General features: G+C 46.1%; 2 protein-coding genes across 2 annotated transcripts; one reads left to right on the top strand and one right to left on the bottom strand.

Annotated features, from left to right (window-relative positions):
• The first annotated feature begins 277 nt into the window (after positions 1-277).
• On the top strand, positions 278-11,777 carry LOC142001786 (uncharacterized). The gene is made up of 4 exons (XM_074977382.1): positions 278-3,084; positions 7,512-7,657; positions 7,745-7,823; positions 9,734-11,777. Exons 1-3 carry the CDS (start codon positions 2,080-2,082, stop codon positions 7,761-7,763), a joined length of 1,170 nt encoding a protein of 389 aa, XP_074833483.1. The 5' UTR covers positions 278-2,079; the 3' UTR covers positions 7,764-7,823; positions 9,734-11,777.
• SPCS2 (signal peptidase complex subunit 2) lies at positions 8,700-27,327 on the bottom strand. Its single transcript, XM_074977500.1, has 5 exons — positions 27,283-27,327; positions 17,005-17,088; positions 13,584-13,743; positions 11,817-11,952; positions 8,700-8,956 (listed from the first exon to the last, which is right to left on the bottom strand). Exons 1-5 carry the CDS (start codon positions 27,319-27,321, stop codon positions 8,770-8,772), a joined length of 606 nt encoding a protein of 201 aa, XP_074833601.1. The 5' UTR covers positions 27,322-27,327; the 3' UTR covers positions 8,700-8,769.
• Positions 27,328-27,554: the final 227 nt, after the last annotated feature.

The following is a 27,554-nucleotide window of genomic DNA, read 5'->3' as shown; positions in this document are numbered from 1 at the left end:
ACCGCCTCGCGTCCCCCCCCGCCCCTCAGGCCTGCCCCGCCCCGCCCCCATCACTCTGCGCCCCCCGCCCCTCAGGCCTGCCCCGCCCCGCCCCTATCGCACCGTGCCCCTCCCGCCCCTCAGGCCTGCCCCGCCCCCATCGCACCGCGCCAACCGCCTCGCGTCCCCCCCCCCGCCCCTCAGGCCTGCCCCGCCCCCATCGCACCGCGTCCCCCCACCGCCCGCCGTCATAGCACCCCTGTCCCCGCAGACCTGCCCTGCCCGGTCCTGTCGCAGCTGCCCGCTGACCCCGCTCCGCACTGCCCAGCGCTGGGAACAGCAGGTCCTGGCCCCGCCTGCGGCCCGCGTGCCCCGCTGACTCGCTTCCCCCCGGCCCCGGCGGTTCCCTAAGCGGCGGGGTAAACGGCGGCCCTCGACGCTGCACGGTCCCTGTGGGGGGTGGGGGGGGAGCGGGCCTCGGGTCAGCGCCGCGAGCCCCGGCCAGGTGCTCCGGCCAGCAGGGACCGTGGTGACCTGGCAATCTGCTGCCTCCTGCTGGCCGGGCCCTGGCTCCTTCCCAGGGCTGGTGCCCCCCTGTGCCCCTTAAACGGTCCCAGCATCCCCAGTGCTTCCCCTCAGGGTACATCGCAGCCCTTCTCCGGGGACGGGGAAACTGAGGCACGGGTCAGCACTCTGGCCCGCCCCCAGCACGGTATGCTGAATTGTCACTGCTGCCCTCAGCCGCAGGGAGAGAGCCCCACGCAGCTCTGGCCAGACCTGCAGACAGCCCAGGTGGGAGCCTGCCCGTCTGGGGCCACCGCTTCTGCTTCCCCCCTCATGGTTATCCTGCAGCACCTGTCATTGCCACCCTTCTACCTGTCTCTCCCTGGTTCCCCCACACCCAGCAGTCTTCCTTCACCACTCAGCGTGACTTGTGTAATACACCCAGTGGTCCTCTCCTGCCCATCCGTCAAGCACTTCTTGCTTTTGCCTGGTTTCCACCTCTTTTTAAGGGGCTTGCATGATTTCAGGCTCATGGCTAAGGGGCAGGTGCTGGTTTATCCACGGAACTAGTTCAGGACTTCTCCTACACAGCTTTGTGGACATCCTCGCTTCCATAAAAAAGCAACCTTCCACACAGCTGGACTTTAGTAAAATAAGACAGGAGACTTATATTAGACACTTCACTACTCTACAGAGTAAAAAGGACTGTAAGCTGTCTAGACTCCTACCTGCCACACAGAGCCACAGCAGTGGTACCACTAACTCACCCAGCAATATCCTCGATCTATCCACCTACACACTCAGCTCAGCAGAAGAGTCTGTCCTATCTCGGGGACTTTCTTTTTGCCCCACTACCCCCACAAACCTGATACAATTCTGCGGTGATCTAGAAGCCTACTTTCGCCGTCTCCAACTCAAAGAATACTTCCAGCACAACACTGAACAGCACACAGGTACATAGACACTCTCCCAGATGCAGCACAAGAAGAACAACTCCACATGGACTTCTCCTGAGGGTCGAAATGACAGTCTGGACTTGTACATAGAATGCTTCCACCGACGCACACAGGGAGAAATTGTGGAAAGACAGCACTGCTTGCCTCATAACCTCAGTCGTGCGGAACGCAATGCCATCCACGGCCTCAGAAACAACTCAGACATTATAATCAAAGAGGCGGATAAAGGAGGAGCTGTTGTCATGAACAGGTCTGACTACCAGAAGGAGGCTGCCAGACAACTCTCCAACACCAAATTCTACAGGCTACTTTCTTCGGATCCCACCAAGGAATACACTAAGAAACTGCACCATCTGCTTGGGACACTCCCTACACAAGCACAGGAACAGATCTAGACAAACACACCATTTGAGTCCCGTGCAGGGCTATTCTATCTACTACCCAAGATCCACAAACCTGGAAATCTTGGACGACCCATCGTCTTGGGCATTGGCACTCTCACTGCAGGACTGTCTAGTTATGTGGACTCTCTCTCAGACCCTACACCACCAGCACTCCCAGCTATCTCCGAGACACCACTGATTTCCTGAGAAAACTGCAATACACTGGTGATCTTCCAGAAAACACCATCCTAGCCACCATGGATGTAGAGGCTCTCTACACCAACATCCCACACATAGGTGGAATAAACGCTGTCTGGAACAGTATCCCCGATGATGCCACAGCACAACTGGTGGCTGAGTTCTGTAACTTTATCCTCACACACAACTATTTCAGATTTGGTGACGATATATACCTCCAAATCAGTGGCACAGCTATGGGCACCCGCATGGCCCCTCAGTATGCCAACATTTTTATGGCTGACCTTGAACAGCGCTTCCTCAACTCTCGTCCACTTACACCCCCTCTCTACCTATGCTACATCGATGACATCCTCATCATCTGGACCGGTGGGAAGGAGACTCTGGAGGAATTCCACCAGGATTTTAACAACTTCCACCCCACCATCAACCTCAGCCTGGACCAGTCTACACAGGAGATCCACTTCCTGGACACCACGGTGCACATACACGATGGCTGCCTAAACACCACCCTATATTGTAAACCCACTGAACGCTACACCTACCTTCATGCCTTGAGCTTCCATCCCAGACACACCACACGATTCATTGTCTACAGCCAAGCACTAAGATACAACCGCATTTGCTTCAACCCCTCTCATAGAGACAAACATCTACAGGATCTTTACCAAGCATTCTTGAAACTACAATACCTGCCCGAGGAAGTAGGGAAACAGATCAATAGAGCCAGATATGTACCCAGAAGACTCCTACTACAGGACAAGCCCAAGAAAGAAACCAACAGAACACCACTGGCCATCACGCACAGTCCTCAGCTAAAACCCCTCCAATGCATCATCAGTGATTTACAACCCATCCTGGACAATAATCCCCCATTTTCACAGGCCTTGGGAGGCACGCCAGTCCTTGCCCACAGACAGCCTGCCAACCTGAAGCAAATTCTCACCAGCAACTATACACCACACCACAGCAACTCTAACTCAGGAACCTACCCATGCAACAAACCTCGGTGCCAGCTCTGCCCACATATCTACAGCAGCAACACCATCACAGGACCTAACCAGGTCAGTCACACCATCACAGGTTCATTCAGCTGCACATCTATCAATGTAATGTATGCCATCATGTGCCAGCAATGCCCCTCTGCTATATACATTGGACAAACTGGACAGTCCCTGTGGAACAGAATAAATACACACAAGTCAGGTATCAGAAATGGCAATGTATAAAAGCCTGTAGGAGAGCAGTTCAGTCTCCCAGGACACACAGTAACAGATTTAAAAGTAGCTATCCTACAGCAAAAAATTTTAAAACCAGACTCCAAAGAGAAACTGCTGAGCTGCATTTCATCTGCAAATTTGACACTCTCAGCTCAGGATTAAACAAAGACTGTGAATGGCTGGCTAAATACAAAAGCAGTTTTTCCTCTCTTGGCATTCACACCTCCAGATCAACTGCTGGTAGTAGGCCCCACCCTCCCTGACTGAGTTAACCTCGTTATCTCCAGCCTTGATCTGGCCTGCCTATTTATACTTGCCTCTGCAAATTTCCACTCCCTGCATCTGACCAAGTGGGTCTTTGCCCATGAAAGCTTATGCTCATACATTTCTGTTAGTCTATAAGGTGCCACAGAACCCCTCGTTGCTTTGACATGGCCCAAAGGTTATACAGAACCTGCCTGCATGGGTAGGTAATGAAAATGAACAATACTAAATCTGGCTCTTAACGCCAAGCCACTTCCATCCCCATAAGCTCAATATTAACCTGCCCAGACAGAACACTGAGTCACTATTAACTTGTCAAGACAGGAGTCCCTGGCAAGTGTCAAACACTTAGGCAGTGTTACAGTGCTAGAGGATGCTCAGAAGACATGTACAGCATCAGCTGCTGACATATTTAGGGCCTTTCAGTGGCCTCCATGGAGACATTGTAGTATCAGGCTTGCCCTGTGGATCAATAGAAACGTGGTTACACCAGTTCCATGACATGCAGGGAAGCATTGAAAAAGGGTGAAGAATGTTGTCTTGGTGCTTTGGATTCTTGTTGCTTGTCTCAGTGGCACCATATTTTAAGTAGCAGGATCAGACCAGAAAAGGGATGTTCAAAGCTGGACCCAGTAGCCATCCCAACCTGCTTGGATTCAGTTTTGGAGGCTCTTTGGTACAAACATATTGTAATAAAAATCAGTGAATTCCAGCTGTGTGCACCCAGGAATGCTGCTACCTAGCCAGGCATCACATGGGTGTCAAAGCTGGAGTGGCACACTATGATTGTGAGTGGTGGACATTAATGAGTATCCAGCCAGACCACATTAAGGACCTCACCAAGCGGCTGAGCTCCAGGAAGGCCATGTCCGTTCAGAATTTCATAGAGTCATAGAAATGTAGGACAGGAAGGGCCCCCAAGGATTCATCAAGTCCAGTCACCTGTGCTGTTGCAGGCCCAAGTAAACATAGATGATCAGCATCAGAGAGGTAGCCATGTTAGTCTGTATCTTTGGGAACAACAAGAAGTGCTGTGGCACCTTATAGACTAACAGATATTTTGGAGCATAAGCTTTTGTGGTCAACGACCCACTTCATGAGATGCATGAGTGGTGGGGGTGGGGGTTCAGAGGAGTATTTAAAGAGGGGTCCCAGTAAAAGGGTGGCTCAGAGCTGACAAGGTCTATTCAGTCAAGGTGGAAATTTCCCGTTATCAGTAGTCTACATCAAGAGAGGAGAAAAAAGTCAGATCAGTCAGGGGATGTGGCCCATTGTCAGATTCTAATGTGGAAACTGCCTTTGTAAGGGGCCAGCCACTCCCAGTCTGTTTAATCCAGGGTTGATGAAGTCAAATTTGCAAATGAATTGCAGCTCAGAGATTTCTCTCTCCATTTTATTTTTGAAATTTTTTGTTGTAGAACTGCTACTTTTAAATCTTACTGAGTGTCCAGGGAGATTGAAATGTTCTCCTACAGGTTTGTGTATGTTGCCGTTCCTGATGTCTGTTCTCTGCTAGCTCCAGCATGTTCTATTGCCTATCCCTTTCATTTATTATTCAATAAAGAGGGTGACAAACCTTGTAAGTGCCTCAGAGTTAGGCCATCTTTTTGTTATATTTTATACTGTTTCTAGTATGGTGCACTCCTGGTCCTTGACTGGAATCCTGCAGACAGTGCAAATAAGCACAATACAAATAGGTCATGTAAGCAAACGTTTTTAACTTGAAGATAACAATGTGCCTTTCAACCAAATGCAAGCACAGCAAGGACAACTTATTTTCAAAGACAAGATGTCCTGTTTTAGGCCACTGTTCTTTGAAGGGCAACAACTTAATTATTTGGAAACTGAATTTTTTTAGTAACAAAGAGGAAGCCGTGCTAGTCTATACACTATCAAAAAAAAAAAGCAGTCAAGTAGCACTTTAAAGACTAGCAAAATGGTTTATTAAGTGAGCTTTCGTGGGACAGACCCACTTCTTCAAACCGGTCTGGCTATGGTCTGAAGAAGTGGGCAGCCACTCTCCCCCACCCCCAATATCTCCCTGTTTCATATTTGGGACAAGGAGATATAGTCACCCTAGTCAAATGCATAAACTGAAGAGAGTCAAAGGTCCATACCCTCAAGAGGACTGGGGTATGCACAAAACCTAGCATAGATGCATGGGGAGAGTTTGAGCCTTAAGCATGAGACCCATAGAGAGAGCACGCTGGGGGTAGTCATCTAAACTTAGCTAATAGCAGACACCAATGAGAGAGGTGTTCCCTACACTCCACCCTTCTCAAGAGTTATGCTTCTTCATTTACCACCATAGGTGCCTATCCATGCTTGTAATTCAGAGCTGGAAACCCCTCTGTGATGATTCATGCCATGCTATATAGAAACTAGGTTAGGAATATAAATATGAATAACTCAAATTCTTTGGACAAATGCCTCTTATAACCTATCATTTTCAATGCAATAATCTGATGGCTCTGTAAATCCTATTTTTGTGCATGTATGATTTTTGTATTTGAAGTTATGGGTATCCCCTACATATTTGTATTCAAAATGTTTGTTTCTGTGAGACCCATACTGTGAGGCTGGTTTGTTGGGGAAATAGCTACACTTGTCTCACGAGAAGTCTTAATGAATGTCAATCCACATCTGAAGAACTTTGCTGTATATTGGAGATTAGGAAAAAGTTTCGAACTGTCAGGGTGGTCAAACACTGGAATAAATTGCCTAGGGAGGTTGTGGCATCTCCATCTCTGGAGATATTTAAGAACAGGTTAGATGAATGTCTATCAGGGATGGCCTAGACAGTACTTGGTCTTTCCATGAGGGCAGGTGGCTGGACTCGATGACCTCTCAAGGTCCCTTCCAGTCCTAGCATTCTATATGTTCACATCAGCAAATAGATGATTGCTGATTGCCTAAAAAGAATGGGGGCAGGTGATTCACTCATGACAAACTCCATCATGGAGTATGCTTTTACACAAAGAAAAATGGAATTCCCTCCAAAGGGGGAAAATTATAAAGAGCACCCACAAGGACTCCTCCAACTTTTTCTTCAGCCAGTGTTGGAAATTGCCTGACACACCCTACGAAGAAACAGAAGCACTTTATAATGTCCTGGAGACCCAGGTCAGGTCGTCTTTTCTGACTGGAATATTTCACCTCATATAAAGGACAGCTACTTAGGGTAAGAACTCACAAGTAACTAGATTCTTAGAGGGGCAGCCGTGTTAGTCTGTATCTGCAAAATTAAGAAGTAGTACCATGGCACTTTATAGACTAACAGATATTTTGGAGCATAAGCTTTTGTGGGCAAGGATCTGCTTCATCAGATGCGTGAGTGGGAATTCTAGAGGAAGGTCTTAATATACAGGCTTATGAAAAGAAAGGAGTACCCATCAAGAGGAAGGCCAGAGTTGACAAGGTCAATTCAGTCAGGGAGGATGTGGCCCATTATCAGCAGCTAATGTGGAGGTACGAACATCAAGAGAGGAGAAACTGCTTTTGTAATTGGCCAGCCACTTCCTGTCTCTGTTCAATCCTTGGTTGATCGTGTCAAATTTGCAAATGAATTGCAGCCCCGCAGCTTCTCTTTGGAGTCTGTTTTCGAAGGTTTTTTTTTGTTGCAGGATGGCTACTTTTACATCTCCTACTGAATGTCCAGAAAGACTGAAGTGTTCTCCTACAAGTTTTTGTTTGTTACCATTCCCGATATCTGATTTGTGTCCATTTATTCTTTTACAAAGAGACTGTCATGCATTTTCTTTTAATAACTCACTTTGACCAGCCTGTTTTTATTCATAATAACTTCAATCCCACTGTTTTGCTTAACAAAAACTCTTGTCTATATTCAAGCCTAGTGTAAATTGCCACCACCTGTGGAAGGCTACTACTATGCATACATATCTCCCTTTCATTGATAAAAAGGGCTTATCTAACAAACCCTCCTTGTGCAAGTCTTTTGTACAGTATTTATTTAGGGTTTTGATCCCTTTTGGGGGTTGATTTCCCAGGTGCTGTGCCCTAGAACTGCTGTTAATCAACGCCTTCATAGCTCTGCAGCAAGGGGTGGTAATCCCAACACTGTGTCATGGCTGCGGGAGATCAGAAGATATGGCTCAGCAGGACAGGGTGGTGGGAACACCCAGAGAGCAAGAAGGTGAGTGTTGTTGGCATGATCAGCACTTTGGGGAACATCCCGAGATCTTCTGTGATGGCATCTCATTGCACCCTCCTCCGCATGTAGGTGCCTCAGCAGTTTCTAGCAAGAACAGCAGCAGTGCACTTAACCACACACCAAATGGCAAGTGAAGTCCTATAAGCATGTAAGTTCCTTTGTGGGTTTGGGTCAAACTCTTCAGTCTTAATGATCTCAATCAGGTATGTATGTAACATGGAAGTGGGGACCATGTTTCTTCTAGACAGGAATGTGACCTTCAAGATGACTGGGCTCCTTAATCTCTCCCCCATGATGACCACAACACTGTTTTCACATCTGTTCTTTCCTTTTATTGAAAAAAATAATTTAGAAAATGACAGTTTATATTGTGGGGGACACAGAACAGACTCTCAGTAGGAAATATGCCAGTAGGACAAACATGGAGGACATTTACAGCTCTAAAAATGCCATTGCTTTTATTTTTGAACCTTGTAGATAACCATGCTTTTTAGTATACAGAAGTAGCATATTTGCAGTCTCAATATTTTTCCTTTCCAACAGATAAAAGTTTTTATATAAAATTGGTCCCACCCACCCACTCCCTAGATAAATATAAAAATAAAGCAACACTCGGTTGTGAATGGACAGAATTGTTTTACATAAAGGTTTTGTCCTGAATTCCTAACAAAAATTCACTAAGAAAAAGGATAAAATGAAGCTAGCCAAATGTGAATGCTAAAATCCCCAAAACACTGCATGACACAGAGCTATGTCCTATAAAGCACTGCCAGGTAAAATGGAGGAAGTCAATACAGCATTGAGCAAGAATCTCCCTCCTAAAAAGTCTTTGATAGGTCAAATGTCATCCAACATTATCTCAGAAGTGACAGAACAACCTGAAATGCAGGTTAGACATTGCAACCACATAGATCAAGACCGACTGTAGCTAAGCATTAGCTTCAAGATCTTGGATCTGAGTTTAAAAATCCTGATTTATCCAGAATTAAATAGGATTTCAGGACAAAAACAGAGCCAAGTAACATTTCTTTGCTAATTCACTTTATTGATATTAATTTAGCATGATCCCAGCAGGAAGGTGGCCAATGGAATTGTTACTTTGTTTTTCTTTCCGTGGCCAAACTGTCATGAAGCTTGGAGATCTCCGGTTCGTAGGCCTCCATGACTAATGTTCCATTGTTATCAAAGAATTTAGCGATGGATTTGGTGAACTCTGCTTCCCTCTGCTGCTTGGTTTTCCCGCTGATAAAAGTCAATTTCAGGGTATATTTGTCATCAAACCTTGAAGGGACAAAGAAAGAGAACCTGAGTCACAGTTTAGGGGGGGAATGCTCATATTTGGTACAGCTCAATAGCTACACTGGGCCAAGAGCCTGGCAGCCAAAAGGACATCCCAAATCTGGACAAGCGGCACATACTGAAGCATCCCCCTTCCTTACCACAGGAGTATAGCCTAGGTCTCAGCATGCAATGCTCTACTTTATATGAAAGAGATGCCGTAGAATGCAGTATTGCGAAATTACAAGTTGATATTAGAAGATTTTCATGCTCTTTATGGGGTTAGAGCCACTGTGTCCAATACACTTTGCCACATGTGGTGAACTGGACACTGTGGTACGGGGAAATGCCGCTCCTCAGAGCTGCAAATGTGGAGTGCCCTCTGCTTGCTCTGAGCAAACACCCCACAACTTGGTGGGACAAGTGTGTGGCAGCAGTTCTGGTGAGTTGCCTGCAGTCTGAGGAGCGGGGAGGGGAGTCAATTTATTTTGTGTGGGAGTAAGGGGACCGCTGTGGCGATCTTTTAATTTCTATTGAATACCACTGGGTTAGAGCTTTCTTAAATTTTCAGAGTTAAAATAACAAGTAAAAATCAAACTTGTTCATGGCTGTTGACTACTCCACTCTTGCTGCTATTTTAATTGAAGCAGAGTGTAAGCGATGCAGCTGCAAATGAGAAAGCTCTTGAAGTTTAACACTACTTTTTCATAAGCATCAATATGCATTCAAGATGCGGTTTTGTTTGAAATTAACTTGACTTCTTCTTGATTTCCTTTACAGAGACAGTGGAGTCCTGGATTTGCAGGAGAGTCTAGTCTCCTCAAGCAACTAACACCAATCTCACATCCTTTTCCCTTAAGGTGCTAAAATGACAGCAATAATAAAAAACCTAGGCACAAAGGCCAATAGCTGAATCTGCAAAGAGACAAAATAATGTTTTCTTGACACGTCAGTGAAGGTCAATCTCTCCTTATCACAGTGGTCGTGACTTCCTGGAGACAGCAGAGACCATGCAATGGGATCACATCAATCAACAGTCACGGAAGATTTCCACCTTCATCGTGTGTTTCTAGAAGTGTGTCTTTTTTGTTTTTAATATGCATCCATATGATCATTTAAGGATAACTGTGTTTTAAGTCATAGATGAGGCTAGGTGGGCCACATCACAGAATTTTAGAAGCCATGCTTTTGGATTTAATATCATACTATCAATACCATCCCTATTTTAAACTGGTTCACATCATTCTACAAGAATTTCCTCTGCCCTTAAAAGTGAGCTGGCATCACTCCTGCTCTCCACCCAACATCTTTGTTGCAGTTAGTAAAATGCTTGTGTGTCCAAAAATCTGTATTAAGCTTTAAATATATTTCACAGGCCAGGAATAGAAAGCACAATCAAAACACGAAGAAGGAGGCAACTCTCTCCCTGTATATGCGTATGTTTTACAGATACAAGGATTCCTAAACTCAGTGACTGGTTTATGCCTGAAGCATGAGGGTTTACAACCCTTATTTGTTTAGCCTATCTAATCTAACTCTCTCATTCATTTAAAAGGTTTCTTTTTTGAATCATGCTAAATTTTTGGGACTCCAATATCCTGTGGCAGTGAGTTCCATATATTAGTTACAGGAGACAAAACTGAATACTGCATATAAGTTTTACCATCTCAAAACTAGAAATCACAACAGATTAGGTACTCAAGTAAAAACAACATGTCCAATGCTGCAATCTGCATTCACACATCTAGTCAGACTTAATGGATCTAAAAAGGCTGAAGGACTGGGCTGAAGTGACTAACAGAAGAAACTGACAAAGTCTTTTTGTTCTTTATTTGGCTAAATAAATGACTAAAAAGGTATGTAATGACTTACAAATACAGAACCAAAAAGAGTGCAATAGAGAGCGGTGCTTCTTAACCTTTTTGGGCTTGGGGCCCCATTTGTGAATGTTTAGAACCTGTTCTGAGCCATAGTCTGGAGGTGAAAGAAGTCCTGCCCAGCACTCCCCCCATGGCAGATCCAGTGCTGTGAGGATGGCTAGGCTTGTCTCTCTGCTTTGGGTGTTGCAACCTGAAGGATTGCAGCATTACTCAGGTTTGGCCCCATCCCCCTGACTGGATCAAATGAGTTTGAATGGAATTATGACCTGACTCCTAGGGTTGAAGTAACCAACTCAAATCTGGCCTTCACAGCTGAGCAGCTCAGGAGTGGTGACTGCTGGCTGGGCATCCAGCTTTTAAGGCAGCACCGCCATCACAGCTGTGCAGAAATAAAGGGAATCAACACCATGTCTGGGCAGGGCTCTATTCTCTACCTTCTTTGGTCCCACCCACCCCCTGGCTGGCTGCCCTGCCGGTCCGCCCTTGGTTATACTCCTTCTGCTACAAAACCATTTGAAACTTTCTGGGAACCCAAGTCTGGGTCCTGCCCCACAGGGAAAGAAACCCTGATAGAGGACAGAAAATATCTGCGAGGAGTGCCTGTGGGTACAAATGACAACAGAGCAGAGGGAAAAAAGACAGGCTCCAAGGTAGAAGGCCCCAGTCCACTGACATAACCAATACTTTGAATACTGCCCAGAAGCCAAGTGGGAGGCAATGCAGTGTGTGAAACAGATGTAGTGTATCACCCTTTGGTTCTGACTTATGCTACAGTGCAGTAAACAAGCAGACACTAGCAGTTTGGTTCCTGGGTGGCTCTCGGTAAGTTTGTCTAGAGAAAGGAGACAGACCCAATAGGAAGCAGAAATGACATTTCTACCCGTGAGTAATGAAAGTCAGTAGGCAAATCACACGCTCCAGCAGGGCTTGGATATTCTGTCACTGTTGTCATTTAGTAAATGTGATTCTAGAAGCAGCAATACCTTTTTAGACTGGAAGAAAGTTGCCAGATGTCATCAGGGTCCATCCCTGCAGGATCTTTTCGATGTGCTACCAGGAAGATGCTCTTCTCCTTGTATGAGGTATAGATAGTCAGGATTCCCATCATCACAAAATAAGTTCGGGAAAGTTAAAGAAATTAAAAGAATGCGAGAGCCGGGCAACAGTGACCACTAGGATGTGTGCAGTGGCATGACTACAAAAAGATCATTCATCGCCACATAGCACCTGGAATATTTAATTGTCTCATCTCTGACAAGATCATTCAGAGCCTGATTCTTGGTTGACACTGTTATTAGTATGAATAAGTTAAATGCACAGGTCTCACTCTCTAGCTCTTAAAATCTTTCCAGTGCCACAAGACCAGTGCTTTTTTTGTGCTGGTACTCACTGGTACTGAGTATTGGCACCTCAGCAGTCCCAGCCACAGGATTGGTGAGGAGGGAAGGAGGAGAGCTGGCTGAGTACTGGGTCCTCTTTTAAGAAAAAGAGCACCACACAAGACCACAGATTGAGGTGACATGAATGGGCAAATTTATCAGAACCTCTCTTGAATGAGACTTACCAAGGAGTCAGATGGGGTGAAAAAGAAAACCCAAAATCAAATGATTAAAAGACAATCAATCCTGAATGGTGGTTTTCAGTTACTGCACTGAAATGTTGTTGGAAACATCTATCTAAAGGAGGTCTCACAAAAAAACAAGCAGTCTTGTAACACCTGAAAGACTAACAAAATTATTAGGTAATGAGCTTTCATGGGTAAGAGCCAAGTCTTCCAATTTTCAGAAGGCGGCCTTGTGAAAGCTTGAGACAGAACAAGCAGTGGAAATCCCTGTGCGTTATCAAGGGCCACACAGCAAGTCAGTGAAATGGTAAAGTTTAGTAGTCTAAAGGTCCTGGCTCTTAGCTCAGTACTCAGTTGACTAGCCTACAGTGCCCTCCCTGCAAAACTCGGAGAGAAAGCTGAATACAGAGATGAGTTTTGCACTTTGTATGCATCAGTTCTGACGGGTGAGTGCAGACAATTCAGGTCACCGACTCTCACAACCAAACAGAGAAATAAAGTCAGTGTTCAGAATAGCACAGTAACTTGCAGGAAAAAGAAATGGAATAAGGACTCTTTCGCATACAATCACATTTGACCAAACTCTTAACTATCCCCCACCTTTCACTCATGATCTCTTTCTGTTCTTTTATCTGATTTGCCAACCTTGATAACAATTTCTGATTTGTCAACCTCGATAATTTTTGGACGTCCGTGTTTTATATACTGAGTTTGTTCTGGTAAGGCTATAGATCTGAAGAAGTGGGTCTGTCCCACGAAAGCTCATCACCTAATAAATTATTTTGTTAGTCTTTAAAGTGCTACATGACTGCTTTTTTGTTTTGATGCAATAATACAAGTTACTCAATAGTGTTTATATTGCTGTCTTCCTCCCAACTTTTATGCTGCCTGTGATTTCTCAATGGCAGTCTATGACAATTGCTCCTGCTTGTCATTTCAATCCCAGCACCTAATAAATATTATCACTCATACTGGTATTACAGCAGTCTTTTTACAGAAGTATAAGGACTCTGATGTTAAAATAAGACATTAAAATAGAAACCCAAGCAGCCCCACTACTTGTGAAATTCAGACAGGACCTACCAGTTTTACTCCTGTGCCTGTTGAACTCGGGAAACACCATTATGGATATTTTTGACTTGTTGGGAAAAGACAAATACACCCGCAGCACATAGTAAAGGATATGATACCACACAAAAAGCAAGAACAGGCTTAGATTCGGGAAAGGGATGCAGATAATCCCAAATCAAAGCCACAATGGCAAAAAGACAGGAGACGGTGCAGATGATGAGGCGGCCATCGATCAAATGGAAATTCTCCACATACTTGTACTTTTCCAAGAGAACCTGATCGGAAAGCAAAGAGCTCAGTTTATTTTATGCTTGACTTCTTTTACAAATGGCTTCCAAAGAAGTAGTACATTAATTATTTGTATAGGGACCCATTATAACTGCATAATCCAGACGATTTTAATTAAAGGGCCAGAGAAGGAAAACCATTTCAAATTCAGAAGCATCACAGAAACAGCAATAAGAATGGTGAACATGCTGCAAATGTAGAGGCACTTTATACTCATTTAAATAGTCTTTAAACATACGCTCTTTAAATGTTTCACTGACACGAATAAAAGACACCTTAAGGTTAACAACCTGATTTCATTAACATGAAACAACACACAGCAATCAAGCTGGAAACATCTAAGAAAGCAAGTGATTACTGAGTCATTCATAGCTCTACCAGGAGATACTCAATGGGCATCTGATAGAGCAAACCTCTGCACACAGATCTGTTACTGGTCTTCATGAGAGTTCTGTAGAGAGCAAGTCTCCAAGGCGGAATCCATGAAGGGATTCAAGCATTGCAGTGCTGAGGAATGACAGTGTGAACCCCTGTCGTAGGTTAGGTATCTGGGCTCCCTATATGATCAACAGGGAAAGAGACACCTGAGAAAATGATCCATCAAAGCCAGACTGCTGGGGCAGAACTACCTAACTCAGGCAATGGGAGGTGCAGATCAGAGGGGCGTGTGCTAAGTTCTACCTCTCTTAGGTACTTAAATCTGAGCCCTAGAAGGCACTTAGTTCTGCTTGCAGGAGTAAGCTGTGTGCAGGGCCTGAAACAAAATAACCTAGAGCGGAGCTGGGGGGAAGCGCAAGATCCAGCCCGCCAAGTCTTTTGATTTAGCCCACAGCCTGCCCCTGAGGCTGCAGAGGGTGAGAGCTTCAGATCCTGCCTCTCCTCCAGCAAAAATCTCTCAGCTCCCATGGGATGCCCTTGCGCCCAGGCAAAATCTCTTGGCGCCTATTGGCCCAAAAGCAGACAATGGGAAACAAGATTCCCGGAGGAGGGTGCAGTGCCAATGGGAGCTAAGAAATTTTGCTGGGGCAAGCTCCCATTGGCTGGACCAGAGCAGACCAGACCAGACCCGACCCACCCACTCTCCCCTGCACCTCAGTCACCTACCATAAGCTCCCGCTTCGGCACCCAAGTTCCATCCCAGACCCCCTCATCTCCTCCACAGAAAAGTTTGTCCCTTGACCACTTACCAAAACCTTGAAGTGCTCCCCAGGCAATCAAAAATTATTGCCCAGCTCTGGCAAAGAAGTTGGAAGGGGCTGTCCCTTGCAACCCATTGACCTAGTGGCTAGGGTACTCAACCTTCACTGGAGAGAGTCCTGGGTTAAGTCCTCCCCAGTCCTGGGAGGAAGATGGAATTTGAACAGGGACCTGCCATCTTGATGGTGAGTGTGATAACCAGTCTACACAAGCTAGCTAATTCTGTCTTTGGCCCAATTAATGCTGAAGTAATTACACGGCTGACTTAAAAAGGAACAACCCAGGAGGAGACAGTGAGGTAGTCCGCACACCAGAATATCCCATAGCCTAATGGCTGGGATGCTCACCCAAGAGATAGCTGCTCTCTGTTCATATCCATTTTCCTGCTGGAAGGGCAGGATTTGAATTGGGAGCCTCTCAGATCCTGGGCGAGTACTCTGTTCACAAGGCCAGTGGTTCTCAAACTTTAACAATCCAAGGACAGTCAGTCAATCTGATTTTAAAATTTTCAGGGACGCTTGCCCCACCTATTCTCCCATCCCCCTTCATTCTGTCATTATATCCCTTTTACTGGGCAAGGGAAGAGGGCTGGGGTACAGGAGAGAGATGGGGTCTGGGCTCTGGGATGGGGCCAGAAATGTGGGGTTTGGGACATAGGGTCTCAGTGGTGTTTACCATGGCTTTCAGGAAGTAGCTGCCAAGTCCCTGAGGCCTGTAGGCTCACCAGTGGCAAGGGAGGCTCTGTGCACTGCCCTCACCCCTACAGGCACCACCTCTGCAGCTTCCTCTGGTTGCGGTTCTTGGCCAATGGATCTGCAGAGCTAACGCTCTGGGAGGGGCAGATGTGGAGCCTCCCTGGCTGCCCTGTACCTAGGAGCTTCCAGGCCCTGGTGGTTACTTCTGGCAACCACACAGAACCAAAGCAGGTAGGAAGCTTGGCCTTAGCTCTAGAAAGGGGGAAACTGGAGGGCAAAAGGGATGTGGAAGAGCTGCTAAGTGATGCCTCTGGAGTTCCCTTGCAGGCTCCCAGGGGTCCACAGACCCCAGTTTGAGAAACTCTGCCTCAAGCTAAAGGTTATAAGGGAGGTCTCACTCTCCAGTGGCATTTCTGTTTGGGACCTTTAGGTGAGTTTGATCTGGAACCTGTGCTCAGAGGGTGCCAGCTGGATCAAGCCCTTGCAAATGACTTATGCCAGTGGCTCTCAACCTTTCCAGACTGCTGTGCTCCTTTTAAGAATTTGATTTGTCTTGAATACCTCCTAGTTTCATCTCATTTAGTTTATAGAACAGTATAGAAAAGTTCTTGTCAGTATGAAATTTTAGTTTGCACTGACTTCACTAGTGCTTGTTATGTTGTAAAACTAGACGATTTGATGTTCTCCCTGCAAGACCTTTGAATACCTCCAAGGGTATGTCCAGCCCTGGTTGAAAACCATGGAGTGAGGTGATCAATTTCGTGTTTTGTGAATTGCTCTGAAGTGTAGGTGGTGATAAGCATCCAAATACCTATCATGAAGCAGTAGTGCACGCGTACAAGAAGGAAACAGACACCTGGAAGCTTAAAGTGAGGCTTCAGTAAGCATGCCTAGAGGAATACTTACATACGGAGTGACTTTAGGTTAGGCAGCAGCTGACTGGGAGTTCTGTGCATCACCGGGGCCTAAAAAATGGAACCTAGACACCTTTCATAGAATCATAGAAGAGTAGGACTGGAAGGGACCTCGAGAGGCCATCGAGTCCAGCCCCCTGCCCTCATGGCAGGACCAAGCACTTTCTAGACCATCCCTGAAAGCCATCTATCTAACCTCTTCTTAAATATCTCCAGTGATGGAGATTCTACCACCTCCCTTGGCAATTCGTTCCAGTGTTTGATCACCCTGACAGTTAGGAACTTTTTCCTAATGTCCAACCTGAACCTCCCCTGATGCAATTTAAGTCCATTGCCTCTTGTTCTATCCTCAGAGATCCTTTGTGGATCCCATCTGAAGCGATTTCAAACAACTCCAAAAAGTCAACTGAGAGGCTAATACAATCAGTCAGGGAGAACATACCTTTTTGGCAGAATCATCCAGAGAATTTTTCACAGCTGAACCATCCCATTTGTCAATTTTTACTGGTTTGTCATCAATCTTCCACTGCAATGAAAATGGAGAAGTCATTTCCAAGAACTTGCCATGTGTAAACATTTGTATTTTTAAAGAAGTGTTTGTCTTGAATAGGAAAGGTAGGAGTGAGGCCACACTTGAAGTGTTCCACAGCAAGTACCTCTATATGAATGGCTGCCAAGAAATTAAAGAAATCTAACCTAACCTATTACAAAATTGTGCTGCAGTACTGTAAGTGAACCTCACCCTAATTCAACACAGACTTTCTAACCAGGCTTCCTTCTCCAAGCAGACCTCAGATTTATTAGATTTCATTTGTGGCCATGAGATATTAAGTTTCAAAAGGGTTTAATCTGATGAGTTTCATAAGCAGTGCTGTAGAAACGATTCTGTAAAGTGACACTTTAAAATGCATTGATTTTAATTTCTGTTCTATGCTTGCCTGTGCCAACAGATGCCAATGTCAGTGATAGGAATTTCAATGATACTGAATTACTTGTTAATTCTTTCCCATCAAACCTTCTTTAAGTACTCACATTTGCTATGGAAATGGGTGCACACACACACACAGTGACTCTGCCAACACAGATGAAATTTGTGTGTGTGTGTGTGGGGGGGGTGGAAAATCAGGAATCAGAGAATCAGGATTGAGGACAATTGAATATCACATATGAACAAGGGACAAGAAATTTCTTGCTCAGACCCTAGACCACTGGGGGGCAACCTATGAGCCACATTAAACCCACTGGGGCTCTGCATGAGGCCCGCAGACCCATGGCTGTCTTCCTCCCACATGCACTTCTTACACATGGGGGCACCACATCCCTGCACTTGCTAACACCTCTCTCCCAGCAATTTTGGAAGCAGTGTTAAATCACATTAATCACCCTCTAGGCCTGCTCCACCCCAGAGCCCGAATGCTGCAAATCATCTGTTTGTGATGTTCCAGCTCTGGGGTAGAGGGGGAAAGAGGAGGGACAGGTTGTGAATCAGGCAATTAATGGCACTCTGAAAGCACTGGGAGGGAAGGGGAAGCACAGGGCTCTCGTGTCCCAGTGCGCAAGAGCTGTGTGACCGCAGGTGGAACCCCAGTGGGCTGTGGCTACTCATGTGGCCCACCCACTCTTTGTAGTTGCCCGTCCCTGTCCTAAAGCAGAGGTGGTCAATCCGCAGCTCTTTGAGCAGTTAAACGCAGCTCCTGCACAGAGCCGAGTGCTAGGAGCACTGTCCACCACTGTGCACACATGCTCCAGCACTTGGTGGGAGAAGCACATGGCAACGGCGGCTCTGGTGAGTCACTGGAATAGAGTTGAAGTGAGGAGACAGGGCCTTTGGGGTGCCTGGTTCTGAGGGAGAAGATGTTAGAGCAGGGAGGCTGGGGGTGCCTTGCTCTAGGGGCAGGCATTGGGTTAGAGCAGGGAGGCTGGGCGTGCCTGGCTCTGGGAGAGGGCAAGGAGGAGAACTGGAAGCATGTTACCTCCAGGAAGGAGAAAACCAATTCAGGTCTCCCCAATTCCAGTGGAGTTAAGTAACCGCTTTCAGCCTCTCTGCACAGGTGATATGATGGAGATCGCTGGGGCTGATACCTCACATGGAATGGATCAGAAGGAGACCCCATGGTTTCTAAGGCATGGGATGCACACTCCTAGGGATATGAGTTCTACGAGCACAAACCCTAAGAGAAGAAGAAGGGTGGTGGTGGTTGGGGATGGTCTCTTAAGAGGGTTGGAGTCATCCATCTGCCATCCGGACGTAGAATTCCACCAAGTCTGCTGCTTGCTGGGAGCAGGAATCCAGGATGTTAGAGTCTCTGCCAAAAATTGTCAAACCTGTACACTAATCACCCCTTCCTACGTTTCCATGTAGGAACTAATGATACAGCCAAGAGCGATCTTGACAAGATCATGGTGGATTACATAACCCTAGAAAGAAAGATCAAGGAGTATGGAGCACAAGTGGCGTTGTCATCCATCCTCCCTGTGGAAGGCGGGCGTCCGGATAGGGATTGTCGAACTGCAGAGGTAAATGCGTGGTTGCGTAGGTGGTGTCACAGAGCAGGATTTGGTTTCTTTGATCATGGGATTCTCTTTCGTGAGCAAGGACTGCTGGGAAGAGATGGGAATCACCTAACGAAGAGGGGAAAGAGCATCTTTGCAAGCAACCTTGCAAACCTAGTGAGGAGGGCTTTAAACTAGCTCACTGGGGGATGGTGACAAGCCCTGAGGTAAGTGGGGAAGGAGCACTGAACAATAAAGTAGGTTTCACAGGTGAAGAGGAGAAAGTGGGCCAGTCACCTCTAAGGTGCTTGTACACGAATGCAAAAAACCTGGGGAACAAACAGGAAGAATTAGAGGCCCTGGCACAGTCAAAGCATAAGGTAGTTGGAGTAACAGAGACTTGGTGGGATGATTTGCATCAGTCATGGAATGGTACTAACTGTTTGGGAAGGAAAGGAGGAGGAGGAGTTGCCCTCTATGTGAGCGAGCAGTATGGTAGCTCAGAGCTCCAGCATAAAGAGGGAGAAAAACCAGTTGAATGTCCTTGGCTTAAGCTTAGAGGTGGAAACAACAGAGTTGATGTTATAGTTGGTGTCTGCTATAAGAAGCTTCCAAATCACAGGCCCTGGTTCTCATTGGTGACTTAAAAATCATCCGCACATTTGTTGGGAGACGAACACAGCAGCACACAGACAATCCAGGAAGTTTTTGGAGAATGTTGGAGATAACATCTTGGTACAAGTGCTGAAGGAACCGACCAGGGACCGTGCACAACTTGACCCGCTGTTCACAGACAGAGAAGAATTAGGAGAAACAGAAGTGGGTGGCAACCTGGGCTGCAGCAACCATGAGATGGTAGATTTTAGGATCCTGACAAAATGAAGAAAGGTGAGCAGTAATACACAGACCCTTGCTTTCAAAAGAGCAGACTTTGACCCCCTGAGAGAACTGATGGGCAGGATCCCTTATGAAATGAAGATGAAGAGGAAAAGAGTTCAAGAGAACTGGCAGTATTTTAAAGAAGTCTTATTGAAGGCACAGGAACAAACCATCCCACTGCATAGTAAGAAATGCAAATATGGTAGGCAACCAGCTTGGCTTAAAAGGGAAATCCTTGGTCACCTTAAATTCAAAAGGATGCGTATAAAAAACGGAAACATGGACAGTTGACTAAGAAGTATAAATACATGGCTGGAGAATGTTGGGGAGTAATCAGGAAAGCGAAAGCACAGCTGGAACTGCAGCTGGCAAGGGATGTGAAGGGTAACAAGAAGGGTTTCTACGGGCATGTTAACAATAAGAAAGTTATCAGGGAAGGTGAGAGGCCATTACTGGATGAAAGAGGTAACCTAGTGTCACATGACATAAGAAAAGCTGAAGTACTCAATGCTTTTTTTGCCTCAGACTTCACGGACAAGGACAGATCCTAGACTATGGTGCTAGACAATGCAGTATGGGAAGGTGGAGGGCAGCTACCGGTGGCGAAGGAATGAGTTGAGCGTGACCTAGAAAAACTAGCTGTACACAGACCCATGGGTCTGGATTTAAAGCACCTAAGGGTACTGAGGGAATTGGCAGACCTCATTGTTGAGCCTTTGGCCATTATCTTTGAAGACTCTTGGAGATCTGGAGAGATCCCGGATGACTGGAAAAAGGCAAATGTAGTGCCCATCTTTAAAAAACGACAGAAGGACAATCCAGAGAGACCTTTGAGAACCAGTCCACTTTGCCTCAGTCCCTGGGAAAATAATGGAGTGGATCCTCAAGGAATCCATTTTGGAGCACTTGAAGAGGGGAAAGGGATCAAAAATAGTCAACATGGATTCACCAAGGGCAAGTTGTGCCTGATCAATCTGATTAACTTCTATGACAAGGTAACAGGCTCTGTGGACATGGGAAAGTCAATGGATGTGATATATCTTGACTTCAGCAAAGTTTTTGATATAGTCTCCCACAACATTCTTGCCTATAAGCTGAGGAAGTATGGCTTAGATCCATGGACTATAAAATGGATTGAAAGCTGGCTTGATGGTCAGACCCAATTGGTCAATGGCTCAATATCTGGATGGCAGTTGGTTTCAAGTGGTGCGCTCCAATGCTTGGTTCTGGGGCTGGTGTTGTTCAACATCTTTATTAATGACCTGCAGGAGGGACTGGATTGTACCCTCAGCAAGTTTGCAAAGGACACTAAGCTGGGGGAGAGATAGTTTCGTTGGAGGACAGAGATAGGATCCGGAGTGACCTGGGTAAATTGGAGGATTGGGCCAAAAGAAATCTGATGCCGTTCAACAAGGAGAAGGGGAGCTCTAAAGGGGATGGAGAGAAACTATTCTCAGTGGTGACAGATGGCAGAACAAGGAGCAATGGTCTGAAGTTACAGAAGGAGAGGAGTAGGTTGGATATTATGAAAAACTACTTTACCAGGAGGGTGGTGAAGCACTGGAATGTGTTGCCTAGAGAGGTGGTAGATTCTCCATCCCTAGAGGTTTTTAAGTCCCGGCTTGACAAGGTCCTGGCTGGGATGACTTAGTGGGGGTTGATCCTGCTTGAAGCAAGGGGCTGGACTAGATGACCTCCTGAGGTCCCTTCTAGCTCTACGATTCTATGTGGCAGCAGCGGCTCTGGTGAGTCGCTGGAGTTGAGTTAAAGTGAAGGGATAGGGTCTTGGGGATACCTGGCTCTGGAGGAGGGCACTGCCTTAGAGCAGGGAGGCTGGGGGTGCCTGGATCTGAGGGAGGACATTGGGTTAGAGTTGGGGGCTGGGGGATGCCTGTCTCTGGAAGATGGGAGTGGGATTGAGTTAGAGCAGGGGGGCTGGGGGGGTGCCTGGTTCTGGGGGCGGGAGGCATTGAGCCACATATTGTATCTATCTATAGATATTGATAATCACGTGGCTCTTTACAATCTATCCATAGCTATTTTGGATCTCCACCCTTAACTGGTTGGCCATTCCTGATCTAGACCATTGAGTGGGCTGGAGCAAGCCTAGATGCGGCAAGGCTGATGGCCTGGGCAGTGGGATCCCAGCTTTGACCAGAATACCATAGCAGCAGCGTGGTGGGACCTAGGTTAAAACAGTTAACCAATTACACCCTGGGTAACTGTTTTAACATCCCTAGCAGAAAGAGAAACCAAAAGGAGCTTGAAGAAAAATCATTCAAACATGACTCCCCACAAACACTTCTTACACATCTTTTACCAGGATATCCAGGCTCCATTTCTTACTGAGAAAGGGCAGGAGAAACAAATCAAAGGTTTTGTGGAAAGTTCTTTAATTACTAGAGCCGTAAAATGTATTACTGTTCCACAGAGAAATTACATGAAAATGGTCTCTTCCCTTGCTACAGGTGTGTTGAGTACATGCCACAATTGCTCAAAATAAGTTACTACTGTAAGACCTGAAGACTCAACACAGCACAGCCTGACCCTATTCGGCTGAGGATGTGCAGACCAGAACTCTCAATTGCAGGGCCTTCCTCTGTCCTGTTATATCTGTACAACCCAAGAAAAGCAACAGTGTTACAAAGGAAGCAACAGTGTCCTTTGACCTGCAGAATCTTTGTTACTGGTGGTGAAGTACAAGAAGAGGAGAAACTGCTTTTTGCTTCTTACTTGTGAAATTGAACAAATTTGATCTGGGGTTAACAGGAAACTTCAACAAGCTATTTAAAAGTTCCTTTTTGGAACACACTTGCCCCTTTGAGATGAACTGTGAAAAATCAGAACATCTCTAGTTCATCTGTGTGCCCTTTATGAAAATAACCAGAAGAAATATTTTAGCTACAGAATTGCTTCACATTTCCCATGCCACAATAGCTACGGAAAAAAGGGAAAAATGACTCCTGCAATACAGGGATATTTAAAGGCAAATGGTCTCAATGTTTCATGAGTCCTCTGAGTCCCCACTTAACTGTTGGCAGAAAGTAGGGACTTAATACTAACTTTAGATTTTTTGAATTGTAGATGGTTTTAGTGAAGCAAGTCAGGAGGCATAGCTCAGTGGTTTGAGCACTGGCCTTCTGAACCCATTTAGGGGTCCAGAGCAAATAGAGGTCCCTTCCAGCTCTAAGACATTTTTATGGCTAGGTCCATAAATAGCTATTAAGCAGGATGGGTACGGAATGGTATCCCTAGCCTCTGTTTGACAGAAGCTAGAGAAGGATGGCAGGAGATTGTAACCTGTTCAGTTCAGTCCCTCTGGAGTACCTGGCATTGGCCACTGTCGGCATACTGGGCAGTATGGCTGTTCTTAAGTTAAATGTGATTGCTGAACATTTGAGCCACTGACTAAAATGTCTGTGTTATAATAAAAGAATATCCCTCCTAAAACTCATTACTTTAGTAGCCAAGTCCTTCACATTAATGAGTTTTGCCTCAACCCAGAGAGTTACGAGTAGCTTTGTTTTAATTTTATTTTGAATCGATGTAGCAGCCCCCAGGCCAGCAAATGTACACAATCTGGTTCACGACACAGCTGTAATGAAGAAGCCAAGCTGAAAAGCAATAATTTCTACTAGAGACTAATAACTGTAGAATCTCAGGATTACGAACACTTTGGAAAAGGAAATTAACTCTGTACAAAACTTTGACTATTCTTTCAGAAGCTTACAACGAACATTTATTAGCACAGCTTAGAAACTTTACCACGCACAGGGTGTTTTTCCTTTTTTCAGTAGTACACATTTGGTTTTGTTGGGGTGGGTGGAAATATATTGCTAGCACTGAAATTTTTTCCATAGAACACCTACTCACATTGCGCAGAACAGAGTTTGGGAAACACCGTGTTAAGGTAACACTGCGTTGCTTACCTTGATCATTTTTTTCTGATTTGTCAACCTTGATTACTTTTTTGGTTCTCTGTGCCTTAAATATTGAGTCTGTTCTGGTATGGCTATGGTCTGAAGAAGTGGGTCTGTCCCACGAAAGCTCATCACCTAATAAATTATTTTATTAGTCTTCAAAGTGCTACTTGACTGCTTTTTTTGTTGTGTTAAGGTACCATACCAATCCCACCTCAAAGCTCACTCCTGCATCTCAGCAAGTTAATACACACAAAAATACCCCACAAAAGGTACAAATTCAACATGTTCACATGCCAGAATTAAGTCACTGCATGATCTTTACCCTCGTCTTTCCTCACTCTCCACCTTGCCACTCTCATTTATTAGCTTGCGGCATTTTAAGGAGAGTGACTTTCTCTTCATATATTTCTAGGAGGCACACAGCATATGTTGGGCTCCTGTGAACATAAATAATACTTTGAAAGGTCATCTGAGGATAAGCAAAGAAAGTCTGCACAAGGTAGTCTAGTAAAACCCACTTTTATACTACATACAACTCAAAGCCTTTATGACAACGACTGAATGAAAGTGATACCCCAGTTTTTAACCCACTTCACTGCCTAGAAGCATGTCTCAACAAACAATAAGCACAAATGAGAAAACACTGGACACACCCTTAATTTTGAAAGTAAATTCACCAACAGGCCTCTGCTACATGGAGCAACAGAGGAGCTCAGACCAGCTTTCAAAAGATGGGATGTCAAATTCCTAAGCCAAGGGATGGCATCAGGTCGTAATCACTAATTGACTCAACTTATATTACAATCACCTAAAGAGGGGGTTTCAGACCTTGAAGGTGGACCACATACCCGCATGACTACGAATGGTTGGCAACTGCTCTTCTACATGAGGTTAAGTAACCAAGAGGAACAAGTCAACACTCTACATAGACCACGCTTGTCCTAAATCAATTTAGATTCAACTAGAGAGACAGTCTGACAGGTTATGGCTCTCAAGTGGACCTGATCTAGGGTACTGTCAAAGATGATCTATTAATGGAACAAGGCAGTGCAAAGTAGTCAGCATGCACAGTATCCAGGAACATTTTACCTGACAGTTTATACAGCACTAGGAGGTGTGCTAGATATCTGTCCCTTGCCATGGTACACCTGAATTTAGTCTTAGCTCTTCTGTAAACCTGAACAAAAACCCATGTAATTAAAGACATTCAGACATGGGAAGTTTTCCATATATCTCTTCACCAATATGTAAGCCAAGTTTTTCTGCTCCCTGAGATCATCATGTTTCATCAAAGCCATCCAAAGGATCCCAGAAAGAATCAACACTGGGGAGAACAAGTAACTCAAGTGAGCCTGATGAAAACACACTAGATTATAGTCAAGGTTTTCAACAGGTTAAATGCAGTTACCAAATGACTCAATTTCTGCACCAACCAGACAGCTTCTATTTAAAAAGTATTTATATTCCCCTGGTGCATATTAACTTTGGTTGCACTTTAAACAAGCACAATTAAATGCATACCAAGCACACTGAAAATAATGAGGATGCTTCCAGAGACACCACAGTAAACTTAACCACAAATTGCTGCCATCTGAGAACTGAAAATTAGATACAGTTGCTTACAAGGAAGAAACCTGGAAGTATTTAATTTAAAAACCCACATTGTTCATGACAACAGTTAACACAAGTATTTTAAAGAGATGACTGTAGCTCTTCAAATCTGTAGCCTACAGTGTATCTTGATTTCAAACTTAACTGTCATATTCCAGGCCAAATTCAAGGCTGTGCAGAGAAACAAAGATGCAAACACCTGGCCCTTCAAAAATGTGCTATTATCATCAAACTCACTCCAGACTCAAAGGCTTTACTTTTCCTGGTTTAACTATACCTGATGGGGTAAAATGAGATACAATCTATAACTGAAAACTCTGCCAGCAAAAGCTGCTAATGCAGACACAGCTTATACCAGCAAATGCACTCTTATCAGCACCACTTATTTTGACTCTGGCAAAGTTGTGGTGTGATGTGTGTTTGGGATAAGCAATGTACTGATCTAGTATACCTGATTAGCTGTACCAGCTATATGCTCCCAGTGTAGCTCTGACCATAGTTTCCTTTGTTTTGTTACATCTGCACTTTACTTCCTACCACATGCTATGCAGGCCAGTCAAACAGAGAACACCAAAAAGGAACAGACTGCATAAGGACCAGCTACAGCTATTTATTACTTCAAATGTGCACAACTCCATGCTGAGCACATTCTGAAAGCAAAAGGCTCCATGAAGCAGGTCTCAAGGAATGGCTGAAGAGTATGTGCATTGCAAAACACGTTGGCAGCAGAGGGCATATTAGCATTAAAACAGGGCCTAACAATCTGGCATATACAGGCCAAGAGTATCATTTCAATGTATATGTAGATGAGAAAGCTTTACGAACCCAAAGAACCTCCTTCTTATATTCACATCATATATTCAGAGGGAAAAGGGGAGCACAAGTGTGTGCAAAAAAGCTCTGCTGTTATATTCCTGGAGAGGGGACCATGTGGAGAGTCTCTACACACACAGATATTGGGTGTGTGACAGATGCTCTCAGGGAGAGGGGAGAAGTGTATGGGTACCAGGACTCCTCTACTGTAGGTCATAAAACCAGATGCAGTTGGATGCCTTTGCCCCTGTACCAGAGCTCGGAGGGAACGCTCTAAAGTGCCAGGGCCCTTGCCTCAGGGTTCACTGGGCAGTGTGTGCCAGGATCAGTCTGTACCCAGTGTGGGGGATCCCGAGTGGGGGAGGAGGGACGATGGCTGGGGAGCCTAGGGATCAGCCTGGACCCAGAACGATGGCTTCTGAAATGGGAATGGGCCTGGGAGGACCAGAGCTCAGCCTGCACCCAGTGAAGCAGCTCGGGGGGGGGGGGGCGGCAGGGGGGAGGAGAGAAGCAGGGAGCAACAGTGACAGACGGGGCATTTCTGGGAGCAGGATCAACCTGCACCTGGTGAGATGGTTGGGGGTGGTGGACGTGTTAGGAAATAGTCTGCACTATCCCAACCAACGTGGTGGGGGGAAGGGACTCGCCTGCAGGCAGTGAGGGGGCACCCCGCGGCGGGGGTGGGGGGGAAGGGACCCGCCTGCAGGCAGTGAGGGGGCACCCCGCGGCGGGGGTGGGGGGGAAGGGACCCGCCTGCAGGCAGTGAGGGGGCACCCCGCGGCGGGGGTGGGGGGGAAGGGACCCGCCTGCAGGCAGTGAGGGGGCACCCCGCGGCGGGGGTGGGGGGGAAGGGACCCGCCTGCAGGCAGTGAGGGGGAACCCCGCGGCGGGGGTGGGGGGGAAGGGACCCGCCTGCAGGCAGTGAGGGGGCACCCGGGGCAGAGAGCAGTCCCGGGTGCCCGCGACGACGCCCACAACGCCCCCCACCCCGATCTCGTTACCTTCTCCAGCAGCCCGTTCCTGCCGCCCTTCGCCGCCATCTTCTCCCCTCCCTCGACCCCGCCCCCTCCCGCCACTCCAGCCGACTTGTGCGCCACTGATTGGCCGCTCACCATATTCGCGCGGGGGCTGTCGGGATTGCCAGCACGCCCGCCTCCAGAGAAAAGCGCGGTATCCGCATGGGGGACATGACCGGAAGTTCACCCGAAGCACCCTGGGAGACGTAGTTTAGTGCCGGATCCTCTGACGTAGAGTCTCCGCCAGCGTCCATGTT

The sequence above is a fragment of the Carettochelys insculpta genome, chromosome 1 (genome assembly GCF_033958435.1).
Source record: "Carettochelys insculpta isolate YL-2023 chromosome 1, ASM3395843v1, whole genome shotgun sequence".
NCBI lineage: Eukaryota > Metazoa > Chordata > Testudines > Carettochelyidae > Carettochelys > Carettochelys insculpta.
The sequence above is the reverse complement of the archived record's forward strand: the minus strand, read 5'-3'. Positions and strand labels throughout refer to the sequence as shown.

Excerpts from the sequence above, each read along its gene's own strand:
- LOC142001786 (XM_074977382.1), top strand. The coding sequence starts at position 2,080 with ATGGATGTAGAGGCTCTCTACACCAACATCCCACACATAGGTGGAATA. Across the intron at positions 3,085-7,511 it reads CCATCACAGGACCTAACCAG|GTGCTGTGCCCTAGAACTGC; the intron begins GTCAGTCACACC and ends TTGATTTCCCAG.
- SPCS2 (XM_074977500.1), bottom strand. The coding sequence starts at position 27,321 with ATGGCGGCGAAGGGCGGCAGGAACGGGCTGCTGGAGAAG. Across the intron at positions 11,953-13,583 it reads TCTTGCTTTTTGTGTGGTAT|CTTATTTTGTGATGATGGGA; the intron begins CATATCCTTTAC and ends AACTTTCCCGAA. Across the intron at positions 8,957-11,816 it reads CTTTCTTCCAGTCTAAAAAG|GTTTGATGACAAATATACCC; the intron begins GTATTGCTGCTT and ends TGTCCCTTCAAG.